Raw genomic sequence first — 17,995 nt, forward strand, 5'->3', positions numbered from 1 at the left:
CTATTATGAAGAGTGACAAGGTGCCCCTGCCTACTAAAGTGGTGCCAAAACCTGCTTCATCCGTTGCTGCAAGCAACTCGTCTGCTGATAAGAAGGAAACTGCTTGTTCATGCAGGCTTGAAGAATCCACCAAGGCTGTTTCTTGGGAAGTTGCTAAGATTTGCACGCTTTTAAAGCCAGATTTACTTGAAGACATGGATTTATGTGCCAAGTTTGTTGATGGGGTCAATGAGGTTATTGGTCCGAGTCTTTTCACGAAGCACACATCCGAGTATAGGAAGATTGCTTTGCTAGCCATGATGTAGAAAACAACAATTTTGGCAGCCAAGTCCATGTTCCTTGACCAAGAGAAAACCAAGGCTGCTAAATAGATGGCAAGAACTATGGCTACCAAAGCTTACTCATCGGTCGAAAAAAATCAGGAAATTAGAATCTGAGCTTGCTGCTTTTAAGGGATCTAATATTTCTGCCCCCACTTCTCTGCAGCTTGAGGCCACTCACCAAGAGATTATGGTTTTGAAGACTAGGCTTGATGCAATCCAAGTGAAGTACGAAAGTGCAGAGAAAGAAATCGAAGGTTACATACCTCAAATTCAAGATCTTAAGCGTTTCATCTCTGAATTCCGCTCCGTTGCTTATGCAAAGGATGAAGAATTAATCGCTGCTTACAACCAAGTGATCCATTTCAAAAAGGTCGTTGATAGGCTTGAGCCACAAGTGTTGGAACTTCAGAGTGCTTTGAAGAACAACGACAATCTGAAAAAAGAAATTGAGAATTGCAGCAGGTTCGTGATTCCCTGCTTGAGGAGAATGAGCAGTTGAAGGGTGAGAAGGCTGGGTTCGAAGCTTCACTTACTCAAAGTTAAGCCGATTTCTACAAGCTGGGCTATGTAGATCATCTCTATGGGCGGCCGTCTGAGTTTGATTTTTCTGGTAAAGACTTTGAAACCTTCTTTATTTCTCCCGAAGACTTGCTCACTTTTATTTTTGAGTCTTCTATCGGTGAAGTAGTTGGAGAAGTTGGTGTCCAGGCTAGGGCAGCCGAGGGTAAAGAGCCGGAGGATGCTGCTACTGAGAACATCAAAGCTGCTGAAGGTGTGACGACCGAGTAGTCGTGAAATGTCCAAGCTATTGAAGAATAGTCTTCTAGGTAGCCTTTAGGATTTTCTTTGTTTTCCTTTGTTACTTTTGCTTGAACTCCTTCGGTATTTGCTAATTGTTTATCAATTTTGCTAGAAAATTTAATAAACTTGCTTTTTTTGCTTTTCTCCATCTTCGCTTCTTTTTGTCCATGCCTTAACCTTTAGACCTTATAGACCAGTGGCAAGCGTGCTACTTTTCTATAAGCAGGTATTGGTGTAGAACTTTTGCAAAGTTATTTAACTATAGGGTTGGCAGCCGAATGCCTTACTTACAGAAGCAGACGAATTCGCGTAACCACTAGGTTGTTAACCTTGGATCTTTCCAATTCCGTAGGTTGTGTAGCAAGTATCACAACACTTTAGGACTTGGTGTAGGTTATTCTGTGTTTGGCAGAGGTGAAGCTTATTGACTACGTAGCATGTCGGTAGTGGATAAAATCTTCGTGTATGCACGCTAGCTTGTTTAACCTTTCACAAGAATGTGCGGTTGCATAAGTCTAGCATGGTTTTACTGCTCGAATGGCAAGCCGAAGGTAGTCTTCCAGAAATCCGTAGGCTACCTTAGTGCACTCGGTAGCAGCTTTAGGTTTTCAGGGCAGCCGCCTGTTGGGTGTACTGCGTAATGTGCCCCTCCGTCTCTAGGGCCCGGTTCCCTGCGAATTTAGGCCAAAAGACCCAAAATCCTTCAACTAGCTAAGCCTTGAAAAAGACCGTTGTGGCTACTTCTAGGAATCCCGGTGCAAGCCATCGTGCATCTAGTTATACTAGGGCATCCAGGCTCATCCACGTCTGGATATTCAGAGTGTTGAGTTTATCCTCCTGTTTTAGAGAGCATGGTTGGCCCTTCGGGGGATGCAATTCTTACGGTGAGTCCCAGAAAGGGGTGCGATCTTCTTTTGAACTGCAAGAAAGATAAGTTGTTGTAGACATGTAGTCGAGCCAAGTTGCAAATTACTTCTTAATTTTTTATTGAAAAATGAACAAAATGAACGAAACTTAGTTGTAAAAGACTGCATGACGACTGGATATTCCTCGACTTGCGAGATGGTGCCCGTTGAGCTGCTTGAGTCTTCGGGTCTTTATATAGTGGGAAGTCACACATGGTATTTCCTTAAATTGTAGGCGTTCCATTGCTTCTCGATCTCTTTGTCATTCATGGTGGTAAGGGTGTAGTTACCCTTACTGCCTACTTTTCTGATCTTGTACGGACCTTCCCAGATAGGATCTATCTTTTTCGAGCCTTCTCTGCGGACAGTGATGAAAGCCTTTCTTAAGACTAGATCTCCGGGTTGGAACTGCCGGATCTTTGCCCTTTTATTATAGCTAGAAATGAGCTGTTGCTGGTAAACTGCGATTGTGGTGATGGTTTGTTCGCGACTCTCTTCTGCCAGATCTAAGTTTGTAGCCATCTCTTCACTGTTCTGCTCAATGCTTGGCAGTAGAGTGTTGATGCTTGGCACAATGATGTTGGGAGGAATGATTGCTTTCGAACCAAATGCCAAAAAGAAATGAGTCTCACCAGTCGCTCGTCTTTTGGTGGTGCGATATGCCCATAAACATCTGGGGAGTTCATCTGGCCATTTTCCCTTTTTGTCGATGAGGGATTTCTTAAGGCAATCGAGGATTGTCTTGTTGGATGCTTCGTCCTGCTCATTTCTTGAGGATATCTTAGCATGGACATGTGTTGTTTGATGTCGTACTTTTGGAAGAACTTCGCTAAATCTTTTCCCACAAATTACGGGTCGTTGTCGGTGACGATTGACTGAGGGATGCCAACTCGGCAAATGATGTTCCTCCATATGAAACGCTCTATGTCCATCTGAGTTGTGGTCCTCATGGGTTCTGCTTTTACCCATTTGGTGAAGTAGTCGGTTGACACAATCATTATGCATCTGCCCCCAGTAGCAGGCGGCATAGGCCCTACCAGGTCAATCGCTCACTGCATGAATGGCCAAGGACTCGTCTATGGGTGTAGTTCGCTGGCAGGCAGTGCTGGTACCGGTTTGTAGCATTGGCAGCGGTCGCACTTTTATACTAACTCCTTAGCATCTTGGTGCAAGGTAGGCCAGTAGTAGCCTGCGTTAAGAGCCTTCTGTGCTAAAGATCGGCCTCCAAAGTGATTCCCACAAACGCCTTCATGGATTAAACTTAGAACCTTCAAGTCATCGAGAGGTGTTAGGCAACGGAGATGCGGTCCGGTCTAAGATCTTCGAACAAGAATGCCATTCCACGTATAGTAGCGTGCCGCCTTGATTTGGAGCTTTCTTGACTCTAATCTTTCGGTAGGGAGTGTGCCGCTGACCAAGTAGTCTATAATAGAACTTTGCCAGTTGGGAGTTACACTAACCTGTGACACTTCGGATGTCGGCTCCATCTCTATGCTTGGCTTGTCTAGATATTCCACCGGAATAGAGCGTTTAAATTGGTGGTCGAGGGCGGAGCCTAAATCGGCTAGCGTATCTGCATGGGCATTGTCTGCCCGCGGAACTTGAGTGAGAGTGTATATCTAAAATGTCTCAAGCTGTTGGCGTACTTTCTCTAGGTATTGTGCCATCCTTGGGTGTTTTGCCGTGTATTCCCCAATAGCCTGGCTAGTGATTAGTTGGGAATCAGAATGAATTGCGAGCTTCCTTACCGCCAAGTCTTTTGCCATTCGAAGGCCTGCTAGTAAGGCCTCGTACTCTACTTCATTATTGGATGCTTTGAAGCATAGAGTGATCATATGCTCGAGCATTGAGCCGTCTGGGGTAACAAGAACCACGCCTGCTCCTGAACCTTTGTTGTTAGATGCGTCGTCAACGTGCAAATGCCAGAAATCTTCAGTTGGGGGTGTAAGCATGGCTAAGGTGTGTTCGGCTTCTAGAGTATTACTAGGCTGCTCTATTGCATTGCCTAGGCTAGGTGTGAATTCTGCTATGAAATCTGCTTAGGCTTGGCCTTTATCGCTGTGCGAGGTCGAAAAACTAAATCATATTGGCCAAGTTCCAATACCCATTTCATCACTCGTTAAGATGTGTCTGGACCATGTAAGATTGATCGTAAAGGATACTGAGTCATAACGATGACTGTATGAGCTTGAAAGTATGGTCTGAGCTTCCGAGCCGCAACAACTAACGCCAAAATTAATTTTTTGATCTTCGGATATCTTGTTTCCGCATCGAGAAGAGCTTTAGAAGTGTAGAATACCGGTAATTAGGCCTCCAGCTCTTCTCACATGAGGGCAGAGCTCACTGCTACTTCGGAGCCTGCCAAGTAAATGTATAAATCCTCCGCTGCTTCCGGCTTGGATAGTAAGGAAGGTGATGAGAGATACTTCTTCAAGTCTTGGAAAGCTTTTTCGCACTCTTCATCCCATTTGTCTCTTTGTGCCCTCTTGATAGATTTGAAAAAAGGCTTACATCGATATGTGGATCGTGAGAGGAAGTAGTTGAAGGCAACTGCTCGTCCGGTCAAGCTTTGGATCTCTTTCAAGGTAGTTGGATATTTCATCTCTAGGATTGCTCGAATTTGCTTGGGATGTGCTTCAATTCCTCGTTAAGTTACTAAGTACCCTAGGAATTGGCTTGAAGATATTCCAAATGTGCATTTGGTAGGGTTGACTTTCATCTTGTATTTCCTAAAGATATTGAAAGTTTCTGCCAAATTGCAAATGTGATATGATTGCTGCTTGCCCTTTACCATGATATCGTCGACATAGACCTCCATGGTTACCCAAATTTGCTTTTTGAACATCATATTTACTAGTCTTTGGTAAGTGGCTCCCTCGTTCTTGAGGCCAAAGGGCATGACCTTGTAATAGTAGGTGCCCCGCTCTAGGATGCGGTTTTCTCCTTGTCGGGCTCGTGCATGGCTATTTGGTTGTAGCCAGAGTATACGTCTAAGAAGCTGAGCAACTGGTTCCCAGAAGTTGAATCTACTAATAGATCGATCTGGAGGACTGGATAAGGGTCTTTTGGACATGCTTTGTTGAGGTCGGTGTAGTCTATGCAAACTCTCCATTTGCCCTCCTTTTTCTTCATGACTAGTACGACATTAGCAACCCATGCCGAGTGTGCTACCTCTTTTATGAATCCGGCCTCCAATAGGTTGTCAATTTCTGCCTCAATGATCGCTACTCGTTCGGGTGCGAAATGTCTTCTCTTTTGGATTACCGATTTGGCGGTAGGGTCGACATGCAGCTTATGGCAGGCCACATTGGGGTCAATGCGGGGCATGTCAGATGGTGACCATATGAAGACGTCTCGGTTTTCTCTAAGGAAAGTTGTGAGTTCTTCCTTTTCGTCTGGGCTTAGTCGTGAGCCAATTTTAGCCATCTTTTTCAGCTGATGGGGATCAAGAATGATGTCTTCGGCGTCCTTTTCGGGATTCCATCCTATCTCGTCTGCTTGGGCTCTATCTTCTTGATCCACTTGCTGTAATTTCTATTTGGTAGCCTCTTTGTCCTTTTGGAATTCGGTAGCCTCTATGGGGGTAAAGATCTTCTTCTTTGATTCTTTCAACATTTGCACAGTGCATCGTCGAGATGAAACCTGGTCAGACTTAATCTTTCCGACTCCTCCTCCCTAGATGCGGAATCGAATTTTTTGATACTTGACGGAAGTGACGGCATCCAGCTTGATCAACCAAGGTCTCCCAACAATCCCATTGTAGGGAGATGGATCACTTACGATCGTGAACGTTTGCTTTGAGACAACTGGCGGTGCTTTCACGTTAAGTGTAATGTGGCTGATGGCAGTTGAGGTGTGTCCATTGAATCCGGTAAATACCTCTGCTCGGCGTATGATTGTGTTTTCCAGGCCCATTTTCTGAATGACTGAGAGTTGAAGCAAGATGACTGCACTTCCATTGTCAACCATCATCCTGTCAACTATAGTATGGGCTAGTTGGACATATACTACTAATGCATCGTCGTGTGGGAAATCGACACCTTCTGCTTCCTGCTCAGTGAAGCCAATAATGGGTCCAGGTTGGGTATCGACTGCTTGAACTTGTGATATTAGTAAAGCCTCATGGGTCTTCCTCTTTTTGGAGTTATTAATGGCCCCCAAGTGCTCAGATTCAACGAAAATGCCATTGATTTGAATCATCTTGGTTGGCGGCTCCTCATCACCGTCTGTATTCCTTCTTGGCTGCGCAGCTGGCTTGTCCAAGTATCTATCGACTTTGCCTTCTTTCACGACCTTCTCTAGGTAGTTCTTCCAAGTGTAGCAGTCGTTGGTTGTGTGACCAGGACCTCGGTGGAATACGCAATACTTAGTGTGGTCTAACTTGGAAGTATCTCATTTTGATTGTTCGGCAACTTGAACCATGGTTCGTTCTTGATGTCATGAAGGATTTGATGAATTAGAATAGAGAACTTAGAATAGCTCTTAGTTATCGGGCCTTCTTTGGTCATAGGTCGGTCCATGCGCTTAACCTCAGGCATGCCCTTGTTGGGCTGTTTTCCATCCTTCTTCCTTTGAGCAGCTGTCGACTCTTTTCGAGGCTGTTCGGGCACCTTTTCTACTTGTCGAGCCTCGTCCCAAAGTGCATGCTTCTCTATCAGAGCAAAGGAATCTGCTAGAGTTAGGTCTTCTTTCATGATCATTTCTCCGAACAATGGGTGGTCTGCTGAGAGTCCTTTTTGGAAGGCTGCACTTGCTATCGAGTTATCGCATCCGATGATCTTTGCCTTCTCTGCTTTGAATCTCTTCACATAATCGCAAAGTGACTCATTTGGGTTTTTCTTTACATTGAACAAGTGATCGGACTTTTTCTTGATTGAACGATAAGATGAGTATTCTTTGGTGAAAACCAAAGAAAGATCATCAAAATTCTGGATGGATCGTGCTGACAAGGTATGAAACCAATCTTGTGCCTCGCCTTGTAAAGTGAATATTTTGCACATAAGGACGTCATTGTTCCGATAAAGGACCATCGCACTTATGTAGTGCTTCAAGTGTCTTTCTGGATCCTCATCTCCTTTGAAAGATGTGAAGTGCAGCATGCTAAACTTGTGTGGAGGCTTTGTCTGCCCGATCTCATCCGTGAAATATGACTTGCTTATGTTAGTCATATCCCGCCTTAGTGTTTCATCAGCCATTTCGTTGCGTCGAAAATCAAGCATCTGTTCATTGAAAAGTCTTTCTACCTCCTCTTGGATTTGCCATTGTTAGAAGAGTGGAGTTATCGGATGCCCCTGGTCTTGACCCGCTGGTCTAGGTTACTATTCTACACGCTCGGCTCATCTATGTCGTGGCTGTGGTGTATGAGATAAGTTCCTAGCAGGCAAGGGATTTCTTTCCAGGCTGCCGGTTGAACTTAAGCCGGATTGAATGACTGCTTCATTTCGTTCGTCAGGCTGCCTGCTCTGATGTGATGCAGATGATGCTCCTTGAGGGCCTAACCGCGAATGAACGCTTTGCCTAGAAGGTTGCTCATGTTGATTATCGAAGCGTGGCCTCAACCATGAACGAATATTTACCCACAGGCCTAATCAAGAGTGCACGTTCCTCCACGCGTTAAGACGGGAGTATACGCTATCTCGGGGGCCCAATCGAGAATGTATGCTACCTAAGTGTTCATTTTATGATTGGTTAAGTAACTGTTTGCCGGGACGCTGCTGGAAAGGTTCATCTACCCTTGTCTTACTTTGAGACTTCTCGTTTGGGGCACGTTGGATCTCGGTGCGTTGTAAGAGTTGATTCACCAAGGTCATCTGTTGTGCAAGGGTGCTCGTCAACTCTATGACTTGTCCAGATAAATGTTGTTCACTATTCGGATTGGAAGAGCTCGGATGGAATGCACGCTGAACAATAAAAGGGTGGTAGACTTCGAGCGCGAGATTTGAGTTGCGGAATGTCAAATCTACAAAGAAATGTGGTGAAAATGCCCCCGGCTCGATGATTGGTCTGGATGGTTGAGATAGTCTCGAGCCGACTTGGGCTGCTTGAGAAGCCATGAGAGCAGGAGCAGGCTGGATCACGGGAGCAAGTTGGATCGCGGGAGCAGGCTGCTCAGTGCATGGTGCATGCGAGTGCGAGGCTTGGGCTCGGGCCCGTGCAAGCTTGGATGGCATGGCTTGGGCCATGGTGGAACCCCGTAGTGGTGGTGCCACTCTGTTTACAACCGTATTTTGCCTCGTGGATCTCCGCGATCCCATTTCTTGAGTATTGGAATTTTCACTTGTACGAGTATGGAAAATATTCAAATGGACTAGAAAATAGAGAAAAAACATTTTTATGCGAGAGTATTCTATGAGTATGGATTTCAACTCTCAATGAAAGCACCAATTTGTGGATGCAAATTTCTTCATCCTTCTTCTTGGACAAAATTGCACCTACAAAACAATTAACACCTTAGAGTCAAGGCCAAGAGCCTCACGTGCCCATGATGAATGGAGGGCTTTGGCCGAAGAAACTCCAATGCCAAAGTTAGAATTTAGAGAGAAAAAAGTGTTTAGAGAGTTTGTGGAATTTTGCAAGAGTGTTGGAATGATTTTTTGGTGAAAATGAGAGCCTATTTATAGGGATAGGCCAGTCCCCTTTGGAGAATGAGTGGGCGGCCATTAGGTAGGGTTTTTTAGGTTTAATTTTGGTTTAATTAGTATTATGATTAATTGGCTAATTAATCATAAGGGGAATGTTTTGGTGGTTATGAAATTAATTGACTAGCTAATTAATGTAATAAAAAGGGAGAAATGATAAAAAATAAAAAAATAAAAAAGGTAGAAAGTATGCTAGACTCCTTTTTGAATGGGGATGGCCGGCCTTTGAGTTGTTTTTGGGGTTGAATGAGTGATTTAATTGACAATTAGGGGATTGATTAGGCAATTAATCCCTTAATTAGTCAATTATTATGTTTTTAAAGGAAGATTTTAGGAAATATGAAAGGAATATATTATTTAGCTAAATAATGAAATGGAATAAATTAGGTTTTGGGAATTACCTTATAGAAAGGATTTAATGAAATAGGCTTTAAATTGTTATCTATTTTGGGCACTTCTAACTTGGTTGAAAGAGGGTTGCTCGCTGCTCGCACGTAAGAACCTCATTGTACCGCAAGGGTATTTTTGTCCTTTTTGTTCAAAAATCCACATGTCGCCTTGTGATTATTTTTGGCTCCACAGGAGACATAGAACTAAAGATGACATTAGGAAATGTCTTAATTTTGAAGGATGTGCGACATGTACCTTATATTAGAAGAAATTTAACTAGTGGATCATGTTTATTAAAGCAAGGTTATAAAGTTGTAATGGAATCAAATAAGGTTGTAATAACCAAGAATAATGTATTTATTGGAAAAGGTTTTATTAGTGAAGGATTATTTAAGTTAAGTGTTTCTTCAGAGTTCAATACTCTTCTAAAAGTTCTTAAGGTTGAATCTAGTAATGTTTGGCATGGACAGTTGGGACATGTAAACTTGTTCAAAATTAAGAAAATGATGGATTTGGACCTAGTCCCAAAGTCAAACATGAATCTTAAGCGTAAGTGTGAAATTTGTGTACAAGCAAAACAAACCAAGAAACCGTTTAAGTCCGTGGAAAGGAATACCCAAATTTTAGAGTTTATACATAGTGATGTTTGTGACTCAAATAGATTACCTACTAGAGTTGGTAATAAGTATTTTGTCACATTTATAGATGATTGTTCGAAATATTATTATATTTATTTGATAAAGACCAAGGATGAAGTATTTGGTAAATTCAAGATTTACAAGACAGAAGTGGAAAATCAATTAGAGAAAAGGATAAAGAGACTTAGGTCTGATAGAGGTGGTGAGTACACTCTTACCGATCTTTAGTATTTTTTGTGAAGATCATGGTATTATACATGAAGTAACAACACCCTATTCTCCACAATCAAATGGAGTTGCAGAAAGGAAGAATAGGACCTTATTGGACATGGTGAATGCAATGCTTTTGAGTTCTAGATTACCGGAAAATTTGTGGGGGGGGAAGCAATTTTGACTGCATGTTTTATAATAAATAGAGTAATAATTAAAGACAACACTACTACTCCATATGAAATGTGGAAAAAGAGAACACCAAATCTCCAAGTCGAAAGTGTGGGGGTGTTTGGCTAAAGTTGAAATCCCATAACCTAAGAGAAAGAAGATAGGACCTAAAACTGTGGATATTATTTTCTTAGGTTATGCTCATAATAGTAGTGCCAATAGATTTCTAGTCATCAATTCTGAAATAAATGAAATTTAGAATAACACTATATTGGAGTCTAGGGATGCAACATATTTTGAAGACATATTTCCTTTCAAGACTATAATGCAAAAGCAAGTGATAGACAGATCATGCACTAGTACTGACAAAGCCTCCACAAGTATTAGCCATCAAGTTACTAATGAAGAAGAACCTCTAGCATAACTTAGAATGAGTAAGAGACCTTGAGTGGAGAAGAACTTTGGTGATGATTTTTATACTTTTTTAATTGAAGATGATCCAACAACATATGAGGAAGCCATGATTTATGTCGATGCTCCATTTTGGAAAGAAGCTATAAACAATGAAGTTGAGACTATTTTACAAAACAACACTTGGGAGTTAACGGATTTACCACCCAGTACTACACCAATTGGTTGTAAGTGGGTATTTAGGAAGAAACTGAAGCCTGATGGAAGTATAGACAATTACAAAGCTAGGCTAGTAGCCAAGGGATTCAATCAAAAGAAAGGAATTGATTACTTTGACACTTACTCTCCTGTGTTTAGGATTACCACAATTAGGATCCTTATAGCGTTATCTTCTATACACAATTTAGTAGTTCATCAAATGGATGTGAAAACAACATTTTTGAATGGAGACTTAGATGAATAAATTTACATGGAACAACCCGAAGGATTTATAGTGAAAGGCCAAGAACATAAAGTGTGTAAGTTGGTTAAATCGTTATATGGACTCAAGCAAGCTCCTAAGCAATGGCATGAGAAATTTGATAAAGTCATTTTAGAATATGATTATGAAATTAATGAGCATGAAAAGTGTGTCTATTATAAGGAATGCAATGGACAGTGTGTAATTTTATGTCTTTACGTTGATGACATATTATTATTTGGAACAAGTTTGGAAATTGTGAAAGATGTTAAGTCTTATCTATCAAAGAGATTTGATATGAAAGATCTAGGATAAGCCAATATTATTTTGGGAATGAAAGTAGAAAGAACAACAGCAGGTTTTATTATAAACCAAGCTAGTTCAATTGAGAAAATGCTTAAGAAGTTCAATTTTTTCAATTGCAATCCTATCTCGACACCATATGAACCAAGTGTGTGCTTACTTCAAAATAGTGGTGAACCCCAAAATAGTGGTGAACCCGTGTGTCAACTCCAGTATTCTCAAATGATTGGGTCCTTGATGTATACAGCAAATAAAACTAGACCTAATATAGCTTATGCGGTTGGAAGGCCAAGTAGATACACTCATAATCCAAGTAAAGAACACTAGAATGCTTTAAGGCGAGTATTTAATTATCTAAGAGGAACTATAGATTATTATATACACTATAAAGGATTTCCTTATGTAGTAGTAGGGTATAGTGATGCAAATTGGATCACTGATAGCTCCGAAGTGAAATCTACTTTAGGATATGTATTTTTATTGGGAGGAGCAGCTATATCTTGGGGATCTAAGAAACAAACAATAATTTCTAGAAGTACAATGGAATCTGAACTCATAGCTCTTGATACTGAATGTATAGAGGCTGAATGGATTAAGAATTTTTTGCTTGATATCCCATTGGTGAGCAAGCCTATACATGCCATCTCCATACATTGTGATAATAAGGCCGTGATAGATTTAGTGAGGCAAACACATACAAATAAGAAATTAAATAGACACATTAATGTTAGATACAAATCCGTGAGAAGCTTGTTAAATAAAGAAGTTGTTTCTTTGGACTATGTGAAGTCAGAAAAGAACATTGCTGATCAATTGACCAAAGGTCTATCTAGGAATGGAGTCCTAGATTTGTCGAGGGGGATGGGCTTAAACCCATAAGGAAGTCACCTAGGGAAGAAACCCTACCTTTGTGATTGGAGATCCTATGAAGAAGGTTCAACGGGTAGAAACAATCCATATTGCGTGACTTATATTCCAGCACTCTAAAATAGGAGATTTGAAATAAAATCTCCTCCTCATCCCTATGACATTTATGCTGATGATAAGTGGTGTTAAGGAAAGACATTGTCTTGAATGAGTTCCAAGGCGGGCAATCTCTCGCAAAGTACAAGTCACATGTACTCTTGGACGACTCACCTAAGTGAGAGTAGTCGTAAGGCCGCGACTGTGAGAATTGGGTTGTTCTCTAAAAACATTCATGAGAATCAAGATTAAGTGCATGGCCATAAATAGTGTTAACCCGCACCAAGTTTTTGATCAATACTTTGTGTGTCATATGTTGTAATCTAAATTAGAGGAATCTAGTTCAAGTCTTAGTTCACTATGATTCATTCAGATGAAAACTAGAATACAAAGTGTAGGTTCAAGTCCAAAAGACACCTACACCCATTGCATGGTATACAAATTGCCCAAACTTTCGTTTCTTCAATTGTGTCTTTTTTATTCCTCATAGAGTTTTGAATCTTGTGGGGGATTGTTGGTTATTTTAAATATTTTAATAATATTTTATTTTAAAGATTCAAAACGTATTATTATTTTATTTTATTTATTTATAATATTTACGAGTTGTGTTTTATTTGAAGAGTCATATTCCTTTTAAAAGGGTATGAGAAGTTCTTTAAATAAGAAACTTTAGACAGAAAACATAATACGCTAAACCCTTCTGTCTCCCTCAATTCTTACATCTCTCTCAATCTATTTACATTCCTACTTCATAATTCTTGGGCAATTGATCACTGCTTAGCAATCCTGTCTTCCGTTGGCGTGCATATCGGATCAGACATCCTGTGAGGCTTTGGGTTGTATCTTGGAGTTGTAAACACCGCCATGACCTGCATGTAGGGAGGCGTCTATGGCTTTAGGGCAGCGACATCGCGCCTCTCTTTGGTTCACAGGCCATATATTCTTATTCCTTTTTTTTTTAATTTAAATTTCTTAAATCTAATGATGATTATACATTTGATTTGTTATATTTGATCATATAAATAATTGATATATTTTTGCAATATATTTCACGTGTTACCTGAAAACTATTTGCAGGTAAATCTGACACCTCAAATAGGCAAAGAAGTCACCATTCTTTCTCTATCCTCGAATATTCATAAGCTCCCTCTCCCCGCACCACTCCATATACCACAAGAACTTAAAAAATCATTTTTAACCCACTAACTCAACGGGCTCGCCACAACTATCAAAGAAAAATTGAGGCTGGGACACGCTAATCACGTCATATGCAACGCATTTCTCATATTGTCTGTATTGATTCTCTCAACTTCACACGGTTGTCCTAGTAGGGCAACTCCACGGACTTATCTTTCGTTATTAGTAAGTTACAAGTTTTAGTTTTATTTCGTTTTATTTTTTATTTAGACATTTTTTTCTCTATTTTTCCCTTCTTGTTTATCTTGTAAGTGTTCCTAAGAAAAGGAAGTTGTTCATTTTTCGGGTTCATAAAAGATGTAAAAGATGTAGAAAATCATTTGATACGTGAAATATGAAATTTGATTAAGAAGTGTATGAAATTAGGCTTAAATCAGCACACAACTAACTGAGAACAGTTGTTATTAGTACCAAAAAAATAGGCTTAAGCATCCAACAGAACGGGGCAGCATTCACCAAAGGTTCTCAAACTGTGCAGCAATTGGAACTTTAGTTGCACTTTCTAACAACAATCAGAACCAAACAAACATAAACACCTTACATCATTTCAGCAGTTCTTACAGGAAAGGCGCAGACCCGATCACATACACGAACATTTAAGATGGTCTTCCTCCATCTCTTTGCGGTGTATCTGCGAACTTCCAAGAGCAGGGGATGAAAATTTCAGGTACATTATTCCCCGCCGCTGCATCCACTGGTATCATATCTGAAATCTCTTTTACATCTTCTTTTGTGAGCCTCACTTTAAAGGATCCAATATTATCATCAAGATTTTTCACCTTAGTTGTCCCTACAAGAAAACACAAGGGAATGTCAGCAACTGGAAAAAAAAATCCAGCAATGTTTCTACTTCATTGCATTAGTAAAACTCATCAATTACCCTAAACCCTAGAGGCTAGATCAGGAAGGTAAGGGGCACGCACCGGGGATAGGTACCACATCATCACCTTGACCACGAATCCAGGCAAGGGAAAGTTGCGCAGTGCTGCATCTATGCTTTTCAGCCAACTTTTGTATTCTACTATATATAATCTTGTTCTTCTCAAGGTTATCTCCTTGGAAACGAGGATGCCCATACTGAGAGCAAGATTGATTCATCAAATCATTTAATAATTAGAACGAAAGAGCTTCTTACATAAATTCTGTGACATAGATTACCAGAAGACTATTTGCAGGTAGACTCTCCATAACTGCCTTGCCACCGAAGAATCCAGAACCGAGAGGGCCGTATGGCACTATCCCAATTCCTAGTTCCCTAATGTTCAGCAAGGACAGCACAATTCTTGTCATACATACAAGGCGGGAAGTGAATACATGTAGCGTGTGAAAAGATGGTAAAAATAGATGCTAACATCTTAGTTCTAGGGCGAGTTAATGCAGAAAGAAAAATGTAATGCACCAACAAGCTAATATGCTAGCCATTATGCACATATTGTATATATAACATCGAATTCAAACCCCCCCCCCTCTTTCTTTTCTCTCTCTCCCCCTCTTCTCTGTTTTGAGTGATAATTTGATCGTTTTAGTTTCATTAAACACAACCAATGCTATATGCTGTTGCTGTACTAGGGTTTCCGAAAACACCTATCAGTGCATAATTATGATTTTTGCACACCTATCAGTGCATAATTATGATTTTTGCACAGGATTTTCAAATCGGATAGTAAGATGAGGAGGGTTACCTGCAAAGTGGGACAATTTCTTCCTCGATTCCACGAGTCCAAAGCGACCACTCCATTTGTATAGCAGCAATGGGATGAACTGCATTTGCCCTCCTTATTGTGTCTGGACTAGCTTCAGACAATCCAATGTACTTTATTTTCCCCTCTTCCACCAGCTTCTTCAGTTCCTCCATCTACCCTTATACCACAATAGCAAGTACTAATAGTTATAAAATAAGAAATCTTCAACTTCAAATATATTTTGTTGAGTGAAAAAGGGTTAACGCTTACAGTATCCTCAATGGGGATGGATGTATCCACACGGTGCTGATAGTAAAGATCGATGTAGTCCACACCAAGGCGCTTCAGGCTAGCATCGCAACATGAACGGACATACTCAGGAGTGCCATTTACTACAACGCCATTAGAATCAAATCCTACAATACCAAATTTCGTAGCCAACTGAATCTGGTCTCGAGGCAATTGCTTCAATGCCTGAAAAACTTTAAATCGTAAATAGCATGCAAACTTGAAAGGAAAGTTAACAAAGACAGGAAAAATGAGCTAATAACGTTTTGAATGAGATTTCGTTGAAGCAAAATCCTAAGAACTGATGATTTTTCACCTTATAATTTTAGGATTTTGAAGAAGAAGACTCTACCTTTCCAATCAAAACCTCATTAGTATGGGATCCATAAACATCTGCTGTATCAAAGAATGTGATTCCCTTGTCGAATGCGTACTTGATGATTGATATGCCAACCTCTTCAGGGACTGGATCATTGTAGATTCCAGTAAGCCCCATGCACCCAAATCCCAACTGGGAAACCTGCACAACAACAAATGAAATGAAATACACAGAAACTACTATTTACAGCAATTCAAGGAATTTTTCAATATGACTAGTCACCCTGGACAGCGTTACTGTCACACAACCACGTTTATTACTAACCACCCTTGACACTTGATAATGTGACCGCCACACAACTAAACTTATTACCAATCTATCCTTTATGGCGTGATCGTCACACAATCGTGTACATTACTAGTCCACCTTCGACAATGTGATCGTAATACCAAAAAATTAATAATAATACTCCCAATAATTAATGGTATGTTTACTTACTTAAAATGGAGGAAGTCGTGAATTCGTGAAGTGAAAGTATGAAATCATATTAACTAGGAGTCTAGCACCTTATCGATATAATTCTTTATTTTTCAAGCACGCATTACAAATCTTAATGTGATATTCACATTTTTTTTACGCCATACGTCTTAGTAAACACATGAAAGTTGGGACTTCAAATAAATATGTCTTCCGAGTACATGATTTCAACATCCAAGTAAATATGTCTTCCGAGTAAGAAACCGGCCCAAGTTTCTTAAGAAAACAAAGACCAGGACCAAAAAATTAAAATAGTGCTAGACAGACATCCGCCCTGTTCCCGGCACATCAAAACATTAAAATAGTGCTAGACACACACTCAGTAAGGATTTTTCGGGACCTTTCGCGATCCATCGTCGACAGAGGTCGATGGCGCCTCCACCGCAGATGATGAGGGGACCTCCGCCTCCCCGCCAGGGATTGCCTCCTCTGCCGGGTGGAGTTCCAATATATGGTCCTCCCCGATCCGGCATGCCTCCTCTCCGCCCAATCCTCAGAATCAGCAGCAGCAGTGATGATCGGTAATCCTTCCGAACGTCTAGTTTTGTGTTTTGAGTGAAAATTCTGATGGTTTGTTTGCGGATGATGAGGTAGCCCACCTAGTTATGTGAAATTCAATTTATTTTCTGGTATTATAACCATTAACTGTGAAAGAACAAGTTCTTCTTGCTGAAAATTGATCTCTTTATACTCGATGATCGATCGTTTCGAACACGAAGGGTTCATGAAAGTATCTCTATTTACTCGACAACATATAAAATTTTGGAGATGGCGCTTTACTACAGTGGTAGAAAGCAATCATATTTATGCGCGGGATTGATCCACCGATTCTCATACTCTAACGACTAACTATAAACCTATTAACACTATCGATTTACTAAGAAAAAAGCTTACAGAAACACAATCTAAGCGAGATTTTTTTCATTTCGTCGTGTTGATTGAAAGTCAAAAGAAAGGAAGTGAATGGGGTTTTACCTCAAATCCCTGATTTCCTAGTTTCACTCTCGGAATTTGGACTTCCTCCTCAGCCATTCTGCTTCTGCTTTTTTCTCCAATTCTTTTTCCTTCCCTATTTGCTTCCGATGCAGGAGGTGAGGACTTTTTAAGAGTTCCGAAGTCGGACTGTGAGGACGACAGACACAATTAGTTGTTATATTCTGTAGAGGAAATTGTAACAACCCTCCTTTAACTTTAACTTTAACTCTAACTCAATTGAATTAATCGTTATTTAGCTAAAAATTCAAGATCATTAATCTATTAAGGGTATTAATTCATCAAAACATGTAATTATGATATTTTTCACCAACTCAATAAAAACTTCCATCAAAATGAGTCTCATGACACGCACGTGAAGTTGAATCAAAGGAAATATGAAAGATCGAATGAGAAAAATTGTAGCAATGGTTCCTCAATTTTAATCTAATTACAGCAATGATCCCTCAACTTTAATCTACTTATAGGCAATTGTCCTTCCAATATGAATCATCTTCACTAAATTCGGACAGATTAGACGAAAATGACCATCACGGCTTGTTTTGATGAATTCAAGGATCAATGATCATGATTTTTAATTGAGAACCATTATTCCAATTAAGTTAAAATTGAGAAACTATTTCTACAATTTTTTCTAGTCTATATTTTGTGTCATCGTTGATTGCATTATTGTTGCTTCCTAATCCGTAATTGTCATTGTCATTTATCATTAATCACTTACCTAGAAATGGTTAATCACTTGCTTAGAAATGGCATTTCATAGTCA

At 40.3% G+C, this 17,995-nt stretch overlaps 2 protein-coding genes across 2 annotated transcripts; both read right to left on the minus strand.

Annotated features, from left to right (window-relative positions):
- Positions 1 to 5,704: 5,704 nt before the first annotated feature.
- On the minus strand, positions 5,705 to 7,224 carry LOC126592365 (uncharacterized). Its single transcript, XM_050258053.1, has 3 exons — positions 7,065 to 7,224; positions 6,411 to 6,923; positions 5,705 to 6,327 (listed from the first exon to the last, which is right to left on the minus strand). Exons 1-3 carry the CDS (start codon positions 7,222 to 7,224, stop codon positions 5,705 to 5,707), a joined length of 1,296 nt encoding a protein of 431 aa, XP_050114010.1.
- Positions 7,225 to 13,795: 6,571 nt separating this feature from the next.
- LOC126593700 (perakine reductase-like) lies at positions 13,796 to 17,378 on the minus strand. Its single transcript, XM_050259807.1, has 7 exons — positions 17,212 to 17,378; positions 15,733 to 15,900; positions 15,363 to 15,566; positions 15,093 to 15,265; positions 14,569 to 14,665; positions 14,334 to 14,487; positions 13,796 to 14,200 (listed from the first exon to the last, which is right to left on the minus strand). The coding sequence occupies exons 1-7, from the start codon at positions 17,266 to 17,268 to the stop codon at positions 14,007 to 14,009; spliced, it is 1,047 nt and encodes a 348-aa protein (XP_050115764.1). The 5' UTR covers positions 17,269 to 17,378; the 3' UTR covers positions 13,796 to 14,006.
- Between the last annotated feature and the right edge of the window lie 617 nt (positions 17,379 to 17,995).

The sequence above is a fragment of the Malus sylvestris genome, chromosome 12 (assembly GCF_916048215.2).
Source record: "Malus sylvestris chromosome 12, drMalSylv7.2, whole genome shotgun sequence".
NCBI lineage: Eukaryota > Viridiplantae > Streptophyta > Magnoliopsida > Rosales > Rosaceae > Malus > Malus sylvestris.